The following is a 24061-nucleotide window of genomic DNA, read 5'->3' on the forward strand; positions in this document are numbered from 1 at the left end:
GGCTAGACTTTTAATCCGATTCAAAAGGAAAAACAGTAGCCTCTAGTGAACTGAAATAGACTTGGTTTACTGGTGATAGTCTACACTTTTTCCATTGGAATTTTAATATGAAAATCATCAGATCAAAAGACAATTCATGAAATTCTAATGGAAGGGGAGAAAGTATAGAATTGTAGCCTGAAATTTGAGTTAAAACAAACTCAAAAAGAAGACTCAAATGAGCTCTCGCTTTGTATGACCACAATGAAGAACCGACAGTCAGTTATACCTGATTTTTGTATTTGATTCCTTCATTTCGAGAACAGAAATCAAGATGAGGACTCATCAGTGGTCAAAGTATGGCAAGAACCTTAAAAATTCACACAAGCACTCCAAGAACATAATCACACGACCGTTCAGTGCTGACTGCAATTCGAAACTGTTCTGAATTCAAATTCCAAGGGCTTAAATCCATTTCGTTTCAAGAAGACCCTTTCAACATGTTGATCCTCACAGATCTAAGCAATCACCAAAAGTTCCAGAGGTTACCTGTAGATCTTAAGGGAGAAACCACACTTTATCATCTAAAATCATGCAATTGCAGTAAAGGACCACATGCACAAACAATGGCACAACAGAGCTTCTCTTTTCGGATGTAGTATTCTAGCAACTATTGGATCTGAGCGTGAAGATGTCCAGATCTACAACAATTGGTCTTGATCCTTGTAAGCAAGGAGAGTGATGACGTCCAAGAGGGAGAAGCTTGAAAATTCAAGCTCAATTCCTTCCCTTAGTGAATTTCACAACAGAAATTTCTCCAAAAGGAGAATTCCCTCCAAAAAATGAAATGTTCAAATCTCAATTTCGAAAATACAATACCAATGAAAAAGAAGCAAGTGACTATATATAGTAGCCATTACAACAATTTGGCCTTCCTAAAATACCCCTATGCAGTTTAGTAAAGGCTTAATAGATTATTGAGTTTACGAAACTTGCTTATTCCCAATTGAAACTCAAAGAAAATTGCCAAGCCAACCCATAGGTGGCTCAAGAACTTAGAATTGAAGAGGAATGATGCCCAAGCTCTTGCATCAGACACTCCCCCCTACCATGGTCAATACAAGAGAGGGAAAGATAAAAGAAAACGAATACTGAGCTGTGAACCCATAAGGAGGAAGAAAATCAAAAACCTCTAGAGATTCCTTGGTGCTAGTCTATCTGCCTCGTTATTGTCCTGTCGGCTGGACTTCTTACATGATGGAGGGAGATGGAACATCCCTCCACTCAGTCTATCATTTCATCTATCCAGTGGGTGAACCACCAAGGATGGGAAAGGCTCCCCTTCAACCAATTTTTGGCATTGAGGTAATCACCTTCTAATATAACTTTATCAAGGATGTTGGGTTTGGTTAGACTAATGCCTTGGTGGACCGCTCTAACCTCCCACCTTACTTGAATCTGTAGTCCCAATAGGGCAAGAAAAGGCCCATTTCATTACTTCATTTTCATGTCTTAGGAGGCCGTCTACTCCAGGAGGCCCTGGATTCCCTGCCGCAATCGAGCTTTAGATAGCCTTGTCTAAGTGGATCCAATCCTTGGCAAATGGGCTTCCTCTACTCACCATTGGTTCAAACCTCTTTCAACCCGTACCAAAGATCTATGTAGATACGAACATAAAGCTGGGTAAGGCCCTAACCCAAGCTATGGTGAGCGCAATCACTTTCGTCAATATGAAGTTGGGGCTTTTTACTAGAACCCTGAAAACCCTGGCACTCCTCTCTTTCCATAATAACTATATGGTAGATAACAATACCACATTCTATAAGATTTTCCCTTTCTTTCGCAAAGGAGCAATAGACCAACATTCCAGAAAATCAGAGAGTTTAGAGAGGAAAACCCATGTTATACCGAATCTGTTAAGAATTCTAGTCCACTCATGCCTGGCCATTTTTGCAATATAGGAACATGTGATCCACTCTCTCTCCCACTTCCACATAGTGCATAGGAGTCAACGATCATCATATGACTATGACTGTTGCACAGGGGATCCACTTTAAGTATTTTGTTTAGCATGCACTCTAAGCAAAGGCACATACCCTGGGTGGTGTCGGAATATTCACACTCTACTCAGTAGCGAAGCTACAGGATTAGATGCAATCATATTGTAGAATGATTTGACTCTGAATAGCCTAGAGGAGCACCTGATCCAAACCCTTTTGTCTTCACTAGATTTCTTGATGTAGCAGGTCTCTAGCAACTCATGTAAGCTCACTACTCGGTCCAGCTCCCCATCAAAGAAGTTCCTTCTGAAATTGATATTCCAAGAGATACCATTCTCCCCTCAAAGAAGTCCTTTACCCGAGCCTCTTTATGTACCACCACAGCAAAAAGATCTGGGAAGACCTCTTTCAAGGGAGCATTCCCACATCTCTTATGAGACCAACACTTAATCCTCTCCATCGTGTACACTCTAAATCTTATCCCTTCATTGAATTTGAACTTTTGATTTACCCTCCATATTGTAGCACCCACAGGCCAAAACTTGTCATCTAAGATCCACTTTCCTGGTACCTCCATACTTTCTTCAATGATCTTCACTCATAGATAGGTTTCTCTTCTCCAAACCTCCAGAGCCACTTCCCTAGCAGTGCTTTATTTATGTCTTTTACTCTCTTTTTTCCTAGACCCCCGCCTTAATTGGCTTACAAACCTCCTTCCAAAAAACTAAGGGCATCTTTTGCTTCTCATTTGACACCCCCCCCCCCTCCAAACAAAAAAAAGGAATATTCTTTGGATCTGCTCTATCTTTTGACCAAACTCAGTGGGCATTTGAAAACCGATAGTTGATAAGTCGTAATGTTGGATAGAACCGCCATCATAAAAGTAATTCTCCCCCAAGAGAGACCATATTTTGCTTCCGCATGTCCAATCTCCTCTCCACTTGTTCTACTATCGGGTCCCATTGGTGCTTCTTAAGCCTTCCCCCTCCCAATGGGAGACCCATATATGTTGTTGGAAGCTGGTCCACAGCACATCCAAGGAGACTAGCCAACCCTTACATCTCCTCTAAGCAGATATTAGTGCCAAGCATCCTTGATTTACATAAATTTGTCCTTTGTCCTATCACCGTTTCATAACATTGAAGAATTGCCTTGAGCTTGATTACCTTCTCTACATCTGGTGCACTAAATATCAGTGTGTCGTTTGCAAGCTAGAGATGAGATACCTCCACGCCCTGATTTCCGATCCTAAACCCTTCAATCAGGCCCAAAGACTTTCCTTTGTCAATCGTTCTGCTCAATGTCTCTGCCACAATCACAAATAAAAACGGAGATAGAAGATTGCCTACCTTAAACCTCTAGTAGACTTGAAGAAGTTTCTTGGAGATTTGTTTACCATAATTGAAAAACCACACTGATGATATGCGTTTCTGGATCCTTCCTCGCCATCTTTATCTAAATCCTATTCTTTGTCAAAGATAATCCAAGCAATCCCATTCTTTGTAGAATATTCCTTTCTCCCCTTTCTTTACGTAGAGATCCACCACCTCATTAGTGATCATAGCACAGCCTATCAATTGTCCCCCTCCTCCAAAGGATGACTGGTTACTGGATATTAGCTTTGGGAGTACCTGTTGGGTATATAATATAACCCATGTATGTTCTAATATAAGCCCAATAAGACACAGACCGTGTAGACATGTCTTAACTTACGTCCAGTCATGTATAGAGTTGATTTGTGTTGTATGTTTTGCTGTGTTTTCTTACTGTCTTGTACTGATACTATACCTTTAGCTGTAGCTTGCATGTGTATGTCCACCAGAACTTAGACACCTATTAGGCATGTCACTCATAACCTAGCTTTGCTTAGGTGACACATTTTTCATTTCATTTTGTATATGCTCATTTCTTTATCCTCAGGAAATGCATGCTTAGGTAGACGATTCCTGAGAATTGTTCTTATTTCATATGATTCTCGCCCGAAACTCTTTGAGGTTAATAATAAATGGCATAAGAGACCAGGTGCTTGCACTTGGACGAATTGGGGGTGCTCTTCAGACCTTCTCCATTCGTAATCAGGCACGAACTCATTCATTTCTGGTTATCCATGTGTGGAACCAGATCCGGGACGGGCGTGAGGGGACGGGCCCCCGCGCGAGTCTCTAGATCATCCACGTGAAGGAGAGCCCCACCAAGGAACCCTCGAAAGAGTGCCCCTCACAGCATGAGCGGCGATGTAAAGTGAGATACCTCTCGATTCGGGGACTAGCCCGGATTCGAGACGCACCTCGAACAAAGAAAGAGTCGCCATCCAAGGAAGTGGGCCCTGGATCCCATGCTGTGCTCTGTTGCAACGGATAACCAGAGATATAAAATAGGGTTCGTGCCTGATGACGAATGGGGAAGGGATTAGGCGCCCCCAATTCGCCCAAGTGCTAGCACCTGGTCTCTCATGCCATTTATTATTAATTTTGAAGAGTTTTGGGAGAAAATCATGCGAAATGGGAACGGATATCCCCGAGATAACGTCTAGCTAATCATGCATGTCTCAGAGATGAATAAGAAGCACACACAAAAGAAATGAAAGATATGTCGCCTAAGAATAGCTAGGTTATGAGTGCCATGCCTAATTGGTGTCTAAGTTCTGGTGGACAAGCACATGCATGCTACAGCTAAAGGTATAGGATCTGTACATGAAAATAAGAAAACACAGCAAAATACGCAACACACGACTCAACAAGACAAATCCTAAAATTCTAATGCAGGACTTGACTCGGACCAGGATGGCCATCCATCCTAGCTGCACTACGTATCCCGGCCTCGGGAAGAATCAGAGCCAACGTAGTTCGGTGTCCTATGCTAAACTACAATGCCTAAACCTCTAGGACCGCTATCCTAGACTCGATCAACTAGACTCGACTAGTTTTTAAAGCTTTTTGTGCGATTGCTTAAATTCAAGTGGATTGTGATTTTTACGACTCTCTATATGTCCTAACTAATGCAGGTTGTTTAGCCTTAAGCTAATGCAGGTGGGCCCTACATCCTATGTGTATCTAGGCTGTGCAACATAAAGAAAACCATGGGCTGACTATATGCTTCCTAGTCTAGCCATCGGTTCGACTAAGTGTCTGACCGATCGACTCGAGGCCTCCTAACTCTAGGGACACTCACACGACAGGACACACCACATCAATACAAATCAAGACCGACTCCTAACTCTAAAACACCCTAAATATCTAGGATAGACTCCTAACTCTAGGGGAAGATCTTTTTGAAAAGGTTTTGAAGTTTTTTGTATTTTTGGGAGGTTTTGAAGTTATGAAAAATGGTGAAAGTTGTGAGAAATATTTACAAAAATGGTGACTGAAAATGGTGAAAGGGTGTAAAAATGGTGTCTAAAAATGGTGAAAGGGTGTAAAAATGGTGTCTAAAAATGGTGACTGAACTCAGGGTGCCAGCAGCACGCCTGAGCTGCCTACGTACCCCTCAGCTAGGGATCAAGCCATCCGTAGTTCGGACCGAATTCCTAACTACTCTGCACATGACTCAAGATTTTTTGAGATTTTTGATTTTGATTATGTTTTTGGATTTTGAATTGTTTTTGAGATGTTTTTGAATTTTCAAGTGTTTTTTGGAATGTTTTTGTTGTTTTCAAGTATTTTTGAAATGTTTTTATTGTTTTTTGACACCAGAGAATAAAATCCTATCATCATACGGGTAGGGAGACTTCTGGAATCCCGCAAAGGTTGGATAGCATCCTATGCTTTGCGGGGGAACGAACAGGAAAATAACTCGGCAAGGGTTGGACAGCATCCTATACCTTGCAGGAGCGGGTAAAGATCACGACTTGATGAGAGGATGGACAGAATCCTAACCCCTATGATGATAGGAAAAACTCCTGGACTGACTGAAGGACTGACTCCTGTGCTGAAGACTGTTATAATTACTATTTATAATTACTATACAAGATTACTATTCACAACTACTATTCAAAACTACTATTCAAAACTACTATTCACAACTACTATTCAAAACTACTATTCAAAACTACTATTCAAAACTACTATTCAAAAGTACTATTCAAAAGTACTATTCAAAAGTACTATTCAAAAGTACTATTCAAAAGTACTATTCAAAAGTACTATTCAAAAGTACTATTCACAGTAGGACCTACCAAGTACTATTCATACATCGGCGGGCCCCACACAAACGGGTCCCACATCGGCGGGCCCCACATCAGCGGGCCCCACATCAGCGGGCCCCACATCGGCGGGCTCCACACAGCGGGTCCCACATCAGCGGGCCCCACACAAACGGGTCCCACATCGGTAATTGGAAACGAAATAACAATTAAATATTCCACCGAAAGAAAAATAATAATACTTAATTAATAGTAATCATCGCGGTCAAAAAAAATTAATAATTTAATAATATTAATAACCGACAAAAATAATAATTTAAATAAAATAATCATTACGGTCAAAAAACAATAATTAATCACCGACAAAATTAATAATTTAATAATATTAATCGACGAAAATAATGATTTAATAATATTAATCGACCTGGTACTGTTCACGCAACCTTTACTATTCACGAAAATAAAAATTTAATCCTATTACTATTCAAACAGCTGTTACTATTCTCGATAATTTAATATTAATAATCAACGAACAGTCAAACATGCAATGATGAAACGACAAAAAAAATTAAAAATAAATAAATAAATAAACATAAAAAATGAAAATACCTGAGCGTAAGGGTGGCCGGAGTTGGGGCCGGATTCCGGCACAGCCGGTCGGAGGTGGTGATGATCGGACTCCGACGAAATTTCTGTCGGAGAAGAAGATCCTTCTCTCTCTCTCTCTTTTCTCTCTGCAGATCTCTCCTTCTTTTTTTTTCTTTTCTTTTTTTAAAAATAAAAAAAAAATAAAATAAAATGAAGAAGAAGAAGTTGGAAGTGGGGTGGAGGAGATGGTGGTAGGGCTGGAAATGGCCGAATAGTGGTGGTTTGGGTTTTGCAGAGGAGAAAAGGGGAAAATGAAGGAGAAGGTGGAGATGGTTCGACGGTGGTGATCGGATTCCGGCAAGCTTGCCGGAATCAATGGAGGTGGTGGCTGTTGGTGGTTGTGATTGGGTGAAAGCTCGATCGGAGGTGGTGATGAGGGAAAATATGGGCGGCTCCGGTGGGATGTGGTCGGAGGAGTTGGGTTGCAGAAATAGGATGGAGGCAAAGATGAGGTGGTGGCCGATCCGATCGGAGCTCCGGCACCGTTGCCGGAGGAGAAGCTCTCTCTCTCTATCTTTTTTTGTCTTTTACCAATGAGCTCTCCCCCTTTCGTTTTTGATTTTTTTTTATATAGGTTAAAATAACCTGTTGATATCCGCACCCCCATTTGATGGGCGCACAAAAATGATAAGGCGCGCCCGTAACCTTTGTCCCATTCGGTCCAGGTTCGGCCCCACCCAGGATAAATCACCCCCCTTCTGCGCATTTACACTACAGCACCGTCTTAGCTCGTTTGCTAGGCAAACGCGATCGGATTTCGACGAAATTTTGCGGGGACCTAGCTGGGACCCAAAGCTAGCCTAGGGTTAAGTTTGGGACCCTAACTCATTGATTTGATGGGGATTTTTGCAAAACTGGAAGGGTTTAGGGCACGGTCAAAATGGGGTGTCTACACCATGGTATACAGAGCCTATTTTGTTTGAGGATCCATGGCCGTATACCATGGATGGCGACTCTGAGTTTGTTTAGGTACGTTTCAAATCCGGACTTGTTCCCGAATCGAGAGGTATCTCTTTTATATCGTCACCCGTGCTATGCTATGAGGGTGGCATCCGTTTCGAGAGTTCCTTGGTAGAGCTCTCCTTCACACGTGGATGATCTAAGAGGCCGCTGGGGGCTCGTCCCCCACCTCTCTCTCGGATCAGGGTCCACAAGTATCTTTGCTTATACGCTTGAAGAAGTTGATGAATCTCAATGGCATTCTTTTAAAACTGAAGTGTATAGGAAAAAGGTGCAAAAGGGATTGGATGATCTCAAACGATTCATTCGAATCGAAGATGAGAATCGAGCTAGGAATACCTTCGAGATGGTTAGACAGTGACAATCTGCTCCTAACGTGGTATCAAATCCCAAGAAATTTCCTAAGAAATTCAAGTCACCTAAAAGTGACAATCCCAAGTTGGAGGCCAAAAAGACTATCTTTCAGAAAAAGAAGAGCAAGTGCCACAACTGTGAAAAATTAGGTCACTTTGCGGCAAATTGTAGGCTACCTAAAAAGTCTAAATCTGATACACCACAGAAGGAAGCTCATATGATGGTGGGCAAGGCTGAGCCTCATGGTTTTGTTGCTATGTTGGGCAACGCTAAGGCCAGTACTTCTTCAAATTAGTGGTTAGATACAGGAGCCACATGTCATATTTGCAACTCCCAAAAACTTTTAGTTGATGTTGCAGCGAAAGAGACAGTTACAGTGGCTAGTGGAGCAGAGGCAGAGGTAACTCACACTGGTACTGCGAACTTGGTCCTTTCTTCAGGAAAAATATTAACTTTAAAAATTTCTTTTAGTCTTTTAGACAATGCTAGCATTTGTTTATCTTTTTGGGTGGTAGAGTAACTTCAATTGTTAACTCTTATTATTTTGGCTGTTCTTTCTTCATCAATGGTATATATAGATTGAGTTTAGCAAACGAGACTATTAGTCCGGCTAGTTCACCACTTGTTGATCCTAAGTTGTTACACAACCGATAGGAACATGTAAACTATCGGATAATGGTCCAACTTACTAAAACTTATAATCTTATGTCTATTTAGTTTGACAGGTGTGCGGTTTGTGCTCAAACTAAGATCACTAGAAAACCTTTTTGTCAGATTTTTAGGAGCACACAACTTCTTGAGTTGATACATTATGACCTGTGTGACTTTAAAAGTTTCACTACTAGAGGTGGTCGGAAGTATTTGATCACATTTATAGACGATATGTCAAGATGTTGTCATATTTCTTTGTTAAAATCAAAAGATGAAGCTTTTGATAAGTTTAAAAGTTTTCAAGAATCGAGTTGAATTGCAACTGAACTTGAAAATTAAGAGCTTTAGGAGTGATAGAGGAGGAGACTACAAATCACATCATGAATAGAGTGCCAAACTCCAAATGCTCCTCCACTCCGTATGAGTTATGACATAAGCATCCTTGTAGATATGACACTCTTAAGATTTGGGGCTGTATTGCTTATGTAAGGATACCAGCCCTAGGAGACCTAAAGTGGGAACTAGAACAAACACTTGTGTTTATTTAGGAGGTGCAGAAGATAGTGCTGCTGCTTGGTTTTTTGATCTATTAACCAATATGGTTATAGAATTTCGAGATGTAGTTTTCTTTGAGAATAAATTTCTCAGAGATCAGGGTTTGACCATACCAGGCGATACAGAGATGGTTACAGAATTGCCGGTTGAGTCTGAGCTAGTTACTTCTGACACTTGTCCCAATCTGATTTCTAATTCAGTTCCTGTAAGAGTTTCTACAAGAGATAGAGTACCCAAAAATTTTGGTGAGGACTTTGTGACCTACCATTTAGAGAATGATCCATCATCCTATACGGAAGTGATGAGCTCTAGGGACTCTTTGTTGTGGGCAGAAGCCATTGATGATGAAATGAGCTCTCTGTTGAAAAATCTAACTTCGCAGCTAGTCGATTTGCCAAAAGGGGCTAAGACTGTGGGCTGTAGGTGGATATTGAAGAAGAAACTTAATCCTGACGGATCCATAGCTCGATATAAAGCACGTTTAGTAGCTAAGCGCTATACTCAAGTAAGTGGGATCGACTACTTTGATGTCTTCTCACCGGTCTGTCATTTGGCCACGATAAGAATTCTTCTTGCTTTGGCATCTATTAAGCATTTTATTGTACATCAAATGGATGTAAAGACATCTTTTCTCAATGGAGAACTGTCAGAGGAAATCTACATGAACCAACCTGAAGGGTTTGTCATGGAAGGTTTCGAGAACAAAGTTTGTAAGTTACACAAATCTTTGTATGGTCTTAAACAAGCACCTAAATTGTGGCATCAAAAATTTGACAAGGTAGTAAAGAGCTTGGGTTTTCTAATCAATTACTCAGATAAATGCCTTTACTATCGTTTTGTGTCGAATAATGTCATGATTATTTGCTTGTATATAGATGTTTATTATTGTTTCCAATCTCTCTCTGTGGTGAGTAATGTGAAACTAACCATGGGTAAAGACTTCGACATGAAAGACTTGGGTGTTGTTGACATCATTCTTGGTATGAAAGTAAGTTTTGACAGGCAAGGGATTTCCCTTAGCCAAGCCCATTATATGAAAAACTACTTTCCTTTTGAGGATGCAGTGAGTGCCAACCGATTGAGACACCATTTTGATTATACCAAGAAGCTGATCTCTAAGGAAGAGACAGTGTGAGTCAGTTAGATTATTCTAAACTGATTGGTAGTCTCATGTATGTTTTGTGTTGCACTAGGCCAGACATAGCCTTTATAGTTGGCATGCTGAGTCGTTTCACTAGTAATCCTGGCCATGAGCACTGGGATGCCCTTACGAGGTTGATGAGATACCTTAAGGGTACTCAAGATTATGCTCTTTGTTATGGTGGCCATCCTATCCTATAAGGATATTCTGATGAATCATGGGATCAGAATTATGGGACAGCAAATCTGCTGTTGTTGTGTGGAAGTCAAATTTGAACTTTATGCTCTAACTTCAGTTGCAAATGAAGTAAAAGAGATAAAGAATCTAATTATGGTTATGGATATTCCACTGACCCGGTTGAGGATTAGTTCCTTCAGTGTGCTCTATGATAATCAAGCAACAACTATGGTTGTGAAGAACTCACTCTTTAATGGTAAGAAGAGATATCTTAGGCTGAAAAATGACATGTTGAATTATCTCAAGAACACGGGATTATCACTTTGATTGATACGAAATCGAAGGATAATACGTCGAAGCTCTCACAAAAGGGATTGACCAAAGATCGAATATTCAAAATTGTGGGGGAGATGGGGTTAAAGTCTGTATAGACAGGACTTAACCTACATCTATGTTATTTTGAATCTTCGAATCTCCCTTTTGGCCAAGATAGGCACTTGATATGTTTTGATGATGTTTACAGTTGTTGTGTGTCATTCCACATTTGATGACATGTCATTTTTGGGAAAGGTTGTACATTCCAAACTTGATGATACAACTTAACTCAAATATGGATAAGATGACTGTAACATTCCAAAAAGAAACATGAAATGATTCTTTGCAAAAGAAACTATTCGGTCTTGTTCTTTAATGAAACTTGACAATTAGGAATGGTTATTTGCAAAAGAAGCTGTTTAGGTCTTGTTCTTTATTGAAACTTGACAATGATGTTTATGGTGAGAGTGATACTGATACTTTTTCAGCCATTTTGAATTGTACTAAGTTCTTCTTCGGGTAGAACTAGAGACTTTCGTGAATTATGGAATTGTACTAAGTTCTTCTTCAGGTAGAACTAGATACTTTAGTGTTTTACACAAATGATTGAATTCATTTTCATGAAATTCATATTTGGTAATTCATAGGGATTGGCGAAAAATGAGGAGCTTGTCTTGATTTGGACTTTGATGAAGATGACTTACTTGATGAGTATATCTTCTAAAGTCATAAAGACTATGCTTGCATTTCAGTATGCATAGAATTCACTTTTTTGTGGAACTTTATTTTGGATCTCGATGAGAATCATACCCCATGAATGAATTCATCTAAGATCAGTGTGGTTCACTTATATGTGAAACTACCTTTTGGTTGAGTTTAACTTGTTGTATATCTAAAACTCTTGGTTTGTCATAAAAGGATTCATGTTTTCAGTTGGATTACAGATCTTTTATGATATAGACCATATGGTGATGTGGATGATTCAATATTTTGTTTTGAACATTACACTATCTATCTATTGGATTGTGCTATATGTAGAACATAGGTGGAGATTGTTGGGTATATAATATAACCCATGTATGTTCTAATATAAGCCCAATAAGATAATGGACCGGTGTAGTGGGCCTATTTGGGCTAGAGCCCACTAACCTATTAAAACCCTAGTGTATCTAATATATATAGGGGTTGGAGGCAACAAACTTGGTATTCCAAATTAGATACCTTGGGTGTAATGCTTCAAGCAACCTCTTGCTTGACCTAATTACTCTAACAGTACCTTCTTTAACCGTTTTGGTGACCTTTGACATCCCATTAAGGTTATATGACAAAATTTCTCGATATTAAGCGCTCCTTTCACCATGGGCATTAGTGCTATGAAGTTCACTCATGTTCTTTTACTCAACTCCAGTCCTTCAAAGAACTCCTTGAAAGCCTTGAGGATATTCGCTTGGGCATAGTCCTAACATGCCTTAAAAAATAGGAAGAAACTATATGGACCCGCGGCTCGATCTCTCTCCAAAGCAAATGGGCTATCTTATCTCCTCTTCAACTCTCTAGGGTAATCCCCTCCCTTTCCTCCAGCACACTAAAAGGTACATCATCTGGTCTAGGTCGCATAACCCCTTTCAAGGAGTACAGGTCCTTATAAAATGTCACAATTTCCTTCACTATCACATCCTTATCTTCAAGTAAAGCCCCATTAACCTATAGTACTCTAATATGGTTCCCTCGCCCACTTGAACTTGTGATCTCTTGAGAGTATGTCGTATTTTTATCACCTTCGTTTTAGCCATTTTACCCTAGACCTCTACCTCCACGCTATCTCTTCTTGTAAGATCAGCCTATTGTAATCCTCTTTCAATGCCCCCATCTCCTCCACTTCAGATAGGTGAGTGTTACTTGTCAAAACGAGGGAGTGGGGATATCATTTCCCAATTATTTTGCTGTTATAATTATCATCAACCATTCTTTGATGTGTGTATCAGAATTCAAAATATCACCTTTAGATTTCTTATGGTCTGAAATTCACAATGATAAGATTAGGGCAGTAATCGACTTCCCAAATGGATAGATTGACTCCCCATGTGTCTTTCTCCCTCCTCTTTCTCTCTCTAACCTAGAGGAGAGAGAAAGACACATGGGGAGTCGATTTGTCAATTTGGGGGTCGATTTATCACTCCCCTAAGATTATTAGGGTCATTTCTGTCAAATTTTGTTATTTTCAGTGTATTTCGATTGAGTTTACATGTTTTTGATGAAGTTTGAACAAATCTATTGAGATTTCGATTAGGTGGGAATGGAAACGGAAACATTATATCATTTCATATTTCCTTTAGATTAGAGGGCTGGGATCATCCTATAGAAATGATTTTTTGGGCACAACCTATTTATGTTGCGGCCCATCACATGGACGGTTTGGATCATCCTATAGTGTGGGGTGTACAGTACTTTTTGAAAAATACAGGACTAAAGGCTTACACCGTATAAAATCTCCTCATATTAAAAAAAGGGAAATGTTATCAACACTACCATAGTTTGATGAACACACTCCTCACTTTATTAAAAAGTAAGGTATGGCCCCGCACCATAGGATGATCCAAACTGTCTATTAGATAGGCCACAGCCTAAATAGGTTGTGCCCGAAAAATCATTCCCATAGGTTAATCCTAACCCTTCGATCTATAGAGGGTCAGGGTCAGGATCAACCCTCTAAGATTCGATCCCTCTATAGAGCGGAGGGTTAGGATCAACCTATGGAAATGATTTTTTAGGCACCACCTATTTAGGCTGTGGCCAATCTAATGGACGGTTTGGATCATCCTATGGTGTGGGCCATAACCTTACTTTTTAATAAAGTGAGGAGTGCGTTCATCAAAATATGGTCGTGCTGGTAACATTTCCCTAAAAAAAACATTAGACTTATAGGATGTACGATCCTGATGAACTTAAAATGTGGGGCCCACAATCTACAGTGTTTCTCAGGGTGGGACCCACTTGTAGCGTGCGACTTATCTGAGGGTTGCTGCTCTTCTTCTTCTTGGAGAATTTGACCAGGGTTTTTTCTTTCTTCAATCAAGGAAAAAGTGTAGAGATGGGAGATCGCTTCTTCCCCAACGAAATGCCAGAATTTGTTACAGAATCTGAAGAAACAACAACCGAGGATTCCCTCACCAACCTTCTCTCTCTGCCCTATCCAAAAACAGCTGAAAAACTCATGCAATTCGCTTTGGATCTTAAAGACAAGGTTCTCTCTCTCTCTCTCTCTCTACTAATTTCTCTTTGTTGTTGAAGAAATCGAGCTTCCTTCTTTGATTTTGTGGGTTTTTCTTCTTCTTCTTCTTATTGTTAGATAGTGAAGGAGACATGGACACGGGCCGGAGGGCGTGTAAAGGATTTCAGTATGTACACAGGTCCTCTAGGAACTGCATTCTTACTATTCAAAGCCTACCAAGTTACCAACAACAATGCTGACCTTACTTTCTGTACTGAGATTATTAGAGCTTGTGATTCTGCTTCAAGATGTTCTGGGTATTTCTTTCTCTTTTTCTTTTTCTTCTTGTTTCAAGTATTACTATTATAAGGAACATCTTATTATTCCTAAAAACTGAGTTTCTATTTTGGTATCCAGGTTTGGGACATTTATCTGTGGGCGTGCTGGCGTATGTGCTCTTGGTGCTGTGGTTGCAAAGCAGGCTGGAGATCAGAGATTGATGGATCACTACCTCACCCAATTCAAAAAGGTAATGCTCAGAAAACCCATCTGACCAGAATGATTTGGGACTGTTTGGGACCAAAAAAAAATTTTAGTTCGCAATCTTACACATAAGTCACCATTCAAAATGAAAACCCAAAACGCAATTGGGTTCCTCTCCCAAACTAACAATTACTATTTCTGTATTGTAACCAGTATTTTGTTGTTCTTTATTCTGCATTTGCCTTCCATTTCTCTTTTGTTGCTGTGGTTCCTAGATGTATCCTGTGAAACTTATTCCCATGAAAGCACAAACCCTCATGCGCAGCAGGAAGTAAAGGGTTTAATTGTTTACCTTTAGAAGGAAATTTCTATCCTTCTGTTGGTGTATATCTTGATTGAATCGATAATCATAAAGTGATCGCTTTCAGCCTCTTTGGATACCTCCAAAAATTATTTGCAAATAAACAGATTTTGAACTAAAATCTGTTTATTTGCAAGTAGTGGTTCTAATATTCTAAATAAAGCTTCTGAGGAGGCTTTAATTTCACATTTGCACATAAGATTGAATGAACATAAGCTTATTTCCAAATAAGAACCAGATTTAGTGGCATCCAAAGAGAACCAGAGGAGGCCAAATCAAATGCCTCTGGAGGAAGAAACAAGCCCTTTACAACATCCATTGCTTGATGTCCAAGATAGACCACTGGAAAATTACCCACGTCTGGAGGGAGGCAAATCGTGGGGCTGATTTCCTATCCAAGATAGATTGTCCAATCAAGGGAGGCAATATTCCAGTCCATCTTCTCCCTCAAGCCCTTCTGGACATTGCTGAGGAAGACTTTTCGGGAACCCTTTATCCTCGGATGAAATGATTGCGATCCTGATGCTTTTTTCCTGTTTGCTGCTGGGATGGTGGAATTCCTTTCCTAAGTCTATCAGTTCTGTAGACTCATGTCTTATAAGTTGTAATAGTGTTGTTTTTTTCCTTGGTGACCTCCTGTGGTCTTGGTTTTTGTTTTTGCTTTGCTAGGAGATTATTCCCTTGTTTCTAGCCTATGAGCCTCCCTGACTTTGTAATTTTATCCTTCATTATTGAATCTGGTAGGGGTCTTGCCTAACCCCAATTTACTCACCAAAAAAAAAAAAAAAAAAAAAAAAAAGAGACCCTTCATTAATGTTATTGTTTAGATCCATGAATAAATAGCAAGGCTGAGTTTTCATTGTCCGTCTTTTGGGTACATTTCTCATATCCGTAGCCCGAACAAAGACAAAGAAAACAGGGACTGTAGCCTATGTTAATGTTCAGATTATCTAAAACTTCTCTGTAAATGACCATATTCTTCAACCATGGTGCTGGACTTGTTAGCTTCTTTGTTTACTTGAGGTATGTGATGACTTCTCTCATTGTAACAGATCCAGATTCCCGGAGAAATTCCAAATGAGCTGTTATATGGGAGAGCTGGATATTTGTGGGCATGTTCCTTCTTAAATAGACACATAGGAAAGGGGACCATCCCTTCATCGCACACAGTAAGTGTTCATCTTATCTGTTTTCCTTGTTCTAGGGTAAAGATGACAGATATTATGTAAATTGGGGACTCTGTAGGGTGTAATAGTGAAGGAAATGATCAAGGATGGAATTCAATTGTCCAACAATGGGAGCTGCCCATTGATGTATGAATGGCATGGGAAGAAGTATTGGGGAGCTGCTCATGGTTTGGTAGGGATCATGCATGTCTTGATGGACATGGAGCTGAAGCCGGAAGATCAGGAGTATGTCAAAGGTACCCTTCGCTACATGATTCGAAATCGTTTCCCAAGTGGGAATTACCCCTCAAGTGAGGAGAACAAAGAAGATCGCCTTGTGCATTGGTGTCATGGTGCTCCTGGTTTTGCTCTCACCCTTGCCAAAGCTGCTCAGGTAATGTGTTTTTTTTTTTTTTGAGTGGTAACTGCTCAGGTAATGTTGTGATCTTTCTCATCATGTTTTTTCTCTTGATTGTGGTGGATAATGAGATCTCAACCAAAGCACCTAATTCATGAAACAATAGACCAAATACCCATCAAAAGGTCAAGGGTGTAGAATTAAGAAGCTCCACACACAATAAAAGGTGATGCTTATTTCGCCGTCCTACCATCACAATCTTGACCAAAACTTAAAAAGATCCTTTGATGGAAGATGATGGCTTGTAAAGAAAATATGACACAAGACAAGGAGAACAGCCATTAACAATTCTCCCTTTCACACTCACCTCATTAATCTTCTTTCACGTAGATAACTTATGGAAAGGGAGTTTCTATTGTATCGATCTCTTATTTCTTCCTCAAACTTTGCAAGAAACAAAACCCTAACAACAAAGACCGACACAACCATTATTTCCTTGCGTGTGTTGGTAAGATGTGCTTAAACAGATATGAAGAAACATTAAGAAGCATTACCATTCAAAAAATAAAAAAGAAACCACTAAGAAGCAGTAACCCCGTAGTACTAAACAACCAGTGAATATTATAAGAGAATCCGCCCCTCTTTCATGTCTTTATGATGAAACCAGTATGGAGAATTCAAAACCACGAGCAACCAAATTTCTGTGTCAAATAGGTGTGTGTCACCTTTCTTGGATAGAATTGACTGTGTGCCACACTCCTTAAGGCAAAGATTACCGACCTCTAGAATGTAATCATGGTCCAAAAGGGCTCATAGTGACAAGCCCTGGAACTTGATGATGTGCTGCTCACTACCAAAAGAATGAAAGCTTTGGAATCAAAATACAAAACAAACAGGGCCTAAATGAAACTCACCATTGTTTTTCTCCCTCTTAGGAGGGGGATGGCACACTGACACCAAACACCGTGTAATTTCCTCCTCCAGCCCCTGTTTGTGCCTCAGTTTACCTCCCCCTCAGCTTTGTCCTCTTACCATATGGCAAACCAACTCCCACTTACAAGGGTGTGGAAGTTTTCTCCTCAACTCAACTCAATAAAGCCTTTGTCCCAAACTAGTTGGGGTCGGCTAAATGAATCCTTTAGAAAAATTTCATGAAGAAGGTGAAAGAAATCTCCCCGGCTCTAATCTTGGCTCTAGTTGGGTTCTTCTACGTGGATCATTTTCTTCCATATTATCCTATCCAAGGTCATGTTCTCTGTTATGTTCCTAGCTATCTTGTCTTTCCTCACTGTTTCTACCCAAGTTGTTTTCGGTCTGCCCCTACCTCTTTTTACTCTATCAACTTGGCACGAGTCGCCTCTTCTCACTAGAGCATCTAAAGGCCTACGTTGGATATGTCCAAACCATCTTAAGCGGTGCTCTCTCATCTTCTCCTCAATTGGTGCCAACCCCCACCTTTTTACGAATGTCTTCATTATTAATTCAATCTAACCTTGTGTGGCTGCACATCCATCTAGGCATTCGCATCTCCGCTACACTCATGTTATGCACGTGCTACTTCTTGGTGGCCGAACATTCTGAGCCGTACAGCATGGCTTGCCTCACAGCTGTCTTATAAAACTTTCTCCTAAAACAACACAAGACTAAATTTTGGCACCCAAATGTAAAGAAACTAGCAAAATAAGTACCAAGTTAATGATTCAGATGTCGTTTCACTAACTTGTTATTCAAATATTGTGAAGTATAATTCTTTGAGATTGGGGAAGACAGCTAAATGGGCAGCATCAGAGAGGTGGCCTGGGGATTGGCTTCGCTCAACGTGTGACTACCTTAACTTTAGATGTCGGAATCGAATGCTGGTGGTGTCACCAAAGCAAACAGACAATTGCTCATCTTCATATCTTGACTCCTGTCTACCAGTCACAGAAGCCTTTGACTAGTGTTGAGGATGAGAGTATGTGGTGGCCTGATTCCGGGGAGATCCTGACATTTGTTGAGGAAGGGACCTCGACTTTATCTATTTCGGGGAAGGAGGTGGAAATGTGGACTGACATTTTAAAGGCGTGTCTGATTGGTAGGAGAAGGGACGGCAATGGGACCTTGGATGAACTTTGGAAATGGGCTAAAAGCTATTGGAACATCCCTTCTCTCACCAATCCCCGTGCTAGCAAAGGATGAAGTTCGTTTCATGTTTGACTCCACGGATTTGGCTGCCGGGGTTCTGGCAAAAGGCCTCGAGGCATGTGGAAGCCAGCTCCTATCTCTTTTTGCTTGGCATAAGGACTTTGTGCAGGGAGCAGAAGAAATTTGGGTTAATTTTTACAGAATTTTGTTACACGCTTGGGCTACCTCTACGATGGAAGCTTTAGGAAAAAATTTTGACCCGGTTTTGGAAGTAAGGATGAAAGGAAGTCATGATCATTATATGAGATTTGTGTCGGCTAAAATCCTAACCTCTAGATGGAAGTTATCTCACCCTTCTGTACAGATTCAGATATTGGGTGATTGCTTTACCATTGGAATTAAAATACCCCAGTTCTTATAAAGCAATGAGCCCCAATCGGTTCCACATAACACTGCCCCCATAAAACGACAAGTTCGAACCCGATCAGTCCATTGATTCCGCTGATTCTGGCTCCAATGGTTGACCCACTTGTGGGCCTATCTCATGGTAGAAGGTCGCCGGTGATCCCGGAGGTGGGAAATGGGTTACCGGCTGAGTGGAGGAATCCCTGCAGGAAGACTGTTGTGTCCTTGGGATCCTACCATTCAAACTCAAATTTCAAATCCCCATCAAAGAAAAAGGGCAGTGGTCCCAAGGCTCCTAAGTTTGTGGATCCCTCAGGGATTGATGATAATCTCTTGGGATCTGTATTAGCATCGAAAGGGGGCAGGTGAGACCTTTTTCTGATAAAGAATTAAAGCGAATTAGACAATCTAAACCGAAAGGTCCTGATGGTCAGAAACCAAAGCCAAAGAAGACTCTGGGCATTCTAAAAAAAGGCTCATCGGATCGCGCCCTTCTGGCATGATTCTCAAGTCTCAGGATTTTATTTCCTGCTCTTTGTGGAAGCAAAGATGCGGTCTTGGAGGTTCAGAGAGCCATTCTGGAAGTTGTTCTCTCGATCAAAACTTCAAAAACAAACCAAATTAAAGCTGCTTCTCAGGGTTTGGGAGCGTTAATGGTTTCTCTGACTATCTTAGTATTATTATTAGTGCTAAGTTGAAAGGATTGTTGGGTTTAAGAGAGTCTCCCTACTATAAGAGGTTGAATTGGGGAGAAAAGGCGTTCTTTAACAAAACATAGCTGCTTGAAGCGACATTTGGATGGGAAAGGGCTTGAAGTGAAGTTTCCACCTTATCATTGAAAATGGAAATTGGAAGCGGTGGCACCCGTGAATGGGACGTTAATCATGAATAGATCATAGAGTTGGAAATTCTGTCGGGGTGTGAAGTATGAGAAGGGAACGGGGAAAGGGGAAAAGTTTTTGTATTTTTGCTCTTCCAGGGACCTGGAGTTATCTCCTAGGTCATCATGCGATGTACTTACTAATGGACTCCTTGTTCCTCCACTATGTAATCTTCGTATGAATTTAATATATTTATGTCAATTTTCAAAAAAAAATATTGTGAATTATATTCCATTCAAAAAAAAAATTATTATGAATTATATAACTCCAATTTAATATTGACTAACAACCCTCACAATATAATGTTAAGATAATCCTTGCTTAGGTGACCGTGCAGTTTCTTAAATTTCCTATTAATATGTTTTGGGAAGACGCTCTGAACAACTTAAATAGGCTTATCTTTCTTTCACTATATTTTCCAAAGGTGAATCTCTACTGGGATTCGAGTCTTTTCTCAAACTGTTGCTTATTACCATCAACAAATGGTCAGGTGTTTGGTGACGAGGAGTTTCTGAAAGCAGCTGCAGATGCTGGAGAAGTGGTCTGGAACCGAGGGTTGCTAAGGAAGGTTGGGATCTGTCATGGCGTAAGTGGGAATGCTTACGTCTTTCTCTCGCTCTACCGGGTGACAGGTAACGTCGAGTTTTTGTACAGGGCCAAAGCATTTGCTTGCTTCCTGGTTGACAAATCCGACCGTCTGATATCGGATGGGGAAATGCATGGTGGTGATCGCCCACTTTCGCTCTTCGAAGGTTCGGGTGGCCTGGCTTATCTCTTCCTAGACATGATTGAACCTTCTGAGGCCAGGTTCCCAGCTTATGAAATTTAGAACTCTTTCTATCTACTGAGGGGTAGAGGAATTTCATGTCCTTTTGCGTCTCTTCAAAAGAACAGTTCTGGGCATGTATGTATCAGATAAGAGATACTACATAGGAAATAGAAATAGTCTTATGCTATCTATATCCTTTGGCTTTGGCTTTGGCTGTGATTAAGAAAATCTTTAGTACAGGAGGGGAGAATCTGGAAAAATTTACCATTATGAACAGGTTTTCGGTTGTCTGCAGTTCAAAGGAATTCCTCTGAGCTGAATCTGGAAATTATCTTATGTTTTGTTGGGAAAGCAAGAGTTTATTAAAAAGAGAAGCACGAGGGACATCTGCCCAATGAACAAATACAAAGTGAGAGGAAGAAAAATCTGGGATCAATTATTGTGTTACATCCACAAAAAAGCAATGAAAAGAGCTCGAATCCCCCATGAGACACAATTAATACAGTGAAATTGACCGAATATGTCTTTATTTTTTAGACATATTCCGTTTTCAAAGCGTTTTCCTTTATTTATCTAATTAAACTTGATTTTAAATACCATATATAATGCCATGACGAGCCCCAATAACCTCGTAAATGTAATTCTCAATTCAACACAACTAAGCCTTTGTATTGTTCCTAGCCCTCAAGTCTTTTCTCGTTGTTTCTACCGAAGTTGTTTTCGGTCCGCCCCTACCTCTTTTTACCCCATCAACTTGGCACGAGTCACTTCTTCTCACTAGAGCATCCAAAGGCCGACGTTGGATATGCTCAACCCATCTTAAGCGGTGCTCTTTCATCTTGTCCTCAATTGGTGACATCCCACCATTTTATGGATGTCTTCACTTTTTAACTCGATCTAACCTTGTGTAGCCGCACATCAATCTAAGCATTTCCCCAAACGTGATGCATCTCTCTCTCTATTGTTGTCTTAGCATGGACAGATCTGCCATCAAAACCTATAGTTTGAACCTCGAGAATTAGCCATAGAACGCCCTCTTCATGTCTTCCCACGATTGAATGGAATTGGATGGCAGCTTAGTGTGTACCAATTCAAAAATAATCTTAGTTTTAAAAACCCTGTTATTCCCTACTTTCCAGCATTTGCATGTGAATCTGCCAATGTGTTGGAATTGGATGGCAACTTAATGTACCAGTTCAAAAATAATCTTAGGCCACGTTTGGGTACCCACAAGATTTAGATTTGGATTTCTCACATTTGCAGTTGAGATTTGGAACCAATCCTTAGAGTTCCAAATTAGCTACAACAGTGAAAAAAAAATCGGATTTGCAAATCTGTTCTACGAGACATTATTTGGAATCAATATTTGTGGCAATTACCTTCACCCTCGCTATTCCTCGACCTTGCTGCTGCAGCAGCAAGACGTCCCTCCCTCCTCTCTCTCTCTCTCTCTCTCTCTCTCTCTCTCTCTCTCTCTCTTACAACATGAGCATGAGGATGATTGATGTATTTTGTATCCAAAACTCAAATCCAAATACAAAAACATGAGGTATCCAAACGTGGCCTTAATTTTGAAAAACCCTTTTATTCCCTACTTTCCCGCACTGGCATGTGAATCTGCCAATGTGTTCAAGAGTCGACTGATTCAATTCCCCGAAAAACAATGTGAAATTCATAGCCTTGAGTCCTCTAGGAATTTGCTTGTGGTCGCAACATAATCAAGGTATGATCATTTATATTTAGGGAGATAAATCCTCCATTTAGTCTAACCACAATACTCATAGAACAACCCTTAAGATCTGATCTCGGCCAATCTTCCCCATCAGGCCCAACAATCTTTGGATGCTCAGTAGTATTTGATTTGCCTGAACTATTTCAATATTCATAGGAGAGAAATTCGAGACTCCCCTTGAAGCCTCGACTTCCTGTCTATCCGGTTCATTCTTTTCAGGCCTATTTCTGAATTTTTGACAGCATGTTCTTTTCTCTTATTACTAAATGACTAAACGTCCCACCGAGGATGCCAAAAAGAGGGTGTTGGTGCAAAAATCCTACACTCTAATAACAGATGAGAGATACCCTCTGATCGAAGGTTTTGAATGCCTCGAATTCGAGTAATTTTCTAATCGAGATCAAACAATTGTTGGTTCGAATGCCTTGTTAATAAGAACTTAATAATTTGTTTAGTGTAAAGAGAAAATAAATCCACTCAAAGACATAACCATAGAATACCATCTTAGAGGCAAGATTCATTGATATTTTGGATGTGCCTTCACCATGCACAATTCGAATTACAGAGGAAAATATAGATGGAAGAAGAGTTCTAAGTTACAGACTACTCCTGGATAAAAAGAAGAGATAAAAGTTGTATGATGATGTCTTGAATTTATACTCTCTGGTCTGGGAAAATAACTTCATTAGTCTATGCCTATTAACTGCTCTTTATTAGTTGGTACTATTCAAATTATTTCTTAACATCTTCCTAAGCTTATTTTCAAAAAATCATCTTGCCAGACATGGCGGGTTGCTGTTAAAGGGTCCTGCTTAGGACCTGCCAGTAGATAGCAAAACTGTTGATTTTTGTTGGCCTTGATCTTACGATGGATTTCATTGCTAGGCATGGAATAATGAGTCAACTGTTATCTACACTTTCTCCCCACTCTGATTTGAAAATTTCATGGTCTGCTCCCATTTTTCTCGCAGTGCTCATTAATAAATGATAGGAAATAACATGATCTAGTCATTTGAAAGTAAGATGAGGGCGTCTTCGCATTCACCGCGCAGTGATACCCCTTTTAGGATAAAATCCCTCCTCTAGTCTGCAACTGATACAACACTACTAAACTGGTCTTTCTTCCTTCCTGCAACATGAACAGTTAGTGGACCCAACAATTAATTTGTTGAAATCTTCGAACAAGGTAGGCCCCACTCATATTTTTCAAAATGAATTGTAAAGCCCAAACCGTAGGATAATCCAAACAATCCATTTGATGGGCGACAACGTAAATAGGTTACGCTCAGCCCTCCGATCTAAAGAGAAACTGCATATTATGGAAACCTCTATAGATCGGACAGTTGCGATCATCCTATGGAAATGATTTTCGAGGCACAACCTATTTACATTGTGGCCCATCAAATGGATGGTTTGGATAATCCTATGGTGTGGTCCGTACAGTAACATTAATGCCCAATTGTAGGCCCCACCCATATTTTTCAAAAACGAAGTGTACAGTCCAGACCAGAGGATGATCCAAGCTAACCATTTGATGGGCCACAACATAAATAGGTTGCACCTCCAAAATCCTCCAAAATCATTTCCCATTACAGCAAATTAGCAAATTAATTACATTATAACATCACAAACATGGATAAAAGTTCCATC

General features: G+C 40.2%; 1 protein-coding gene across 1 annotated transcript; it reads left to right on the top strand.

Moving 5' to 3' along the window:
- Positions 1-13957: 13957 nt before the first annotated feature.
- Positions 13958-20973, top strand: LOC143857218 (lanC-like protein GCL2). The gene is made up of 6 exons (XM_077367635.1): positions 13958-14165; positions 14271-14449; positions 14550-14661; positions 16029-16145; positions 16222-16536; positions 20401-20973. The coding sequence occupies exons 1-6, from the start codon at positions 14013-14015 to the stop codon at positions 20737-20739; spliced, it is 1215 nt and encodes a 404-aa protein (XP_077223750.1). The 5' UTR covers positions 13958-14012; the 3' UTR covers positions 20740-20973.
- Positions 20974-24061: the final 3088 nt, after the last annotated feature.

Source organism: Tasmannia lanceolata, unplaced genomic scaffold (genome assembly GCF_043159265.1).
Source record: "Tasmannia lanceolata isolate RefF3 unplaced genomic scaffold, GAP_Taslan_0.1 ptg000024l, whole genome shotgun sequence".
Classification (NCBI taxonomy): domain Eukaryota; kingdom Viridiplantae; phylum Streptophyta; class Magnoliopsida; order Canellales; family Winteraceae; genus Tasmannia; species Tasmannia lanceolata.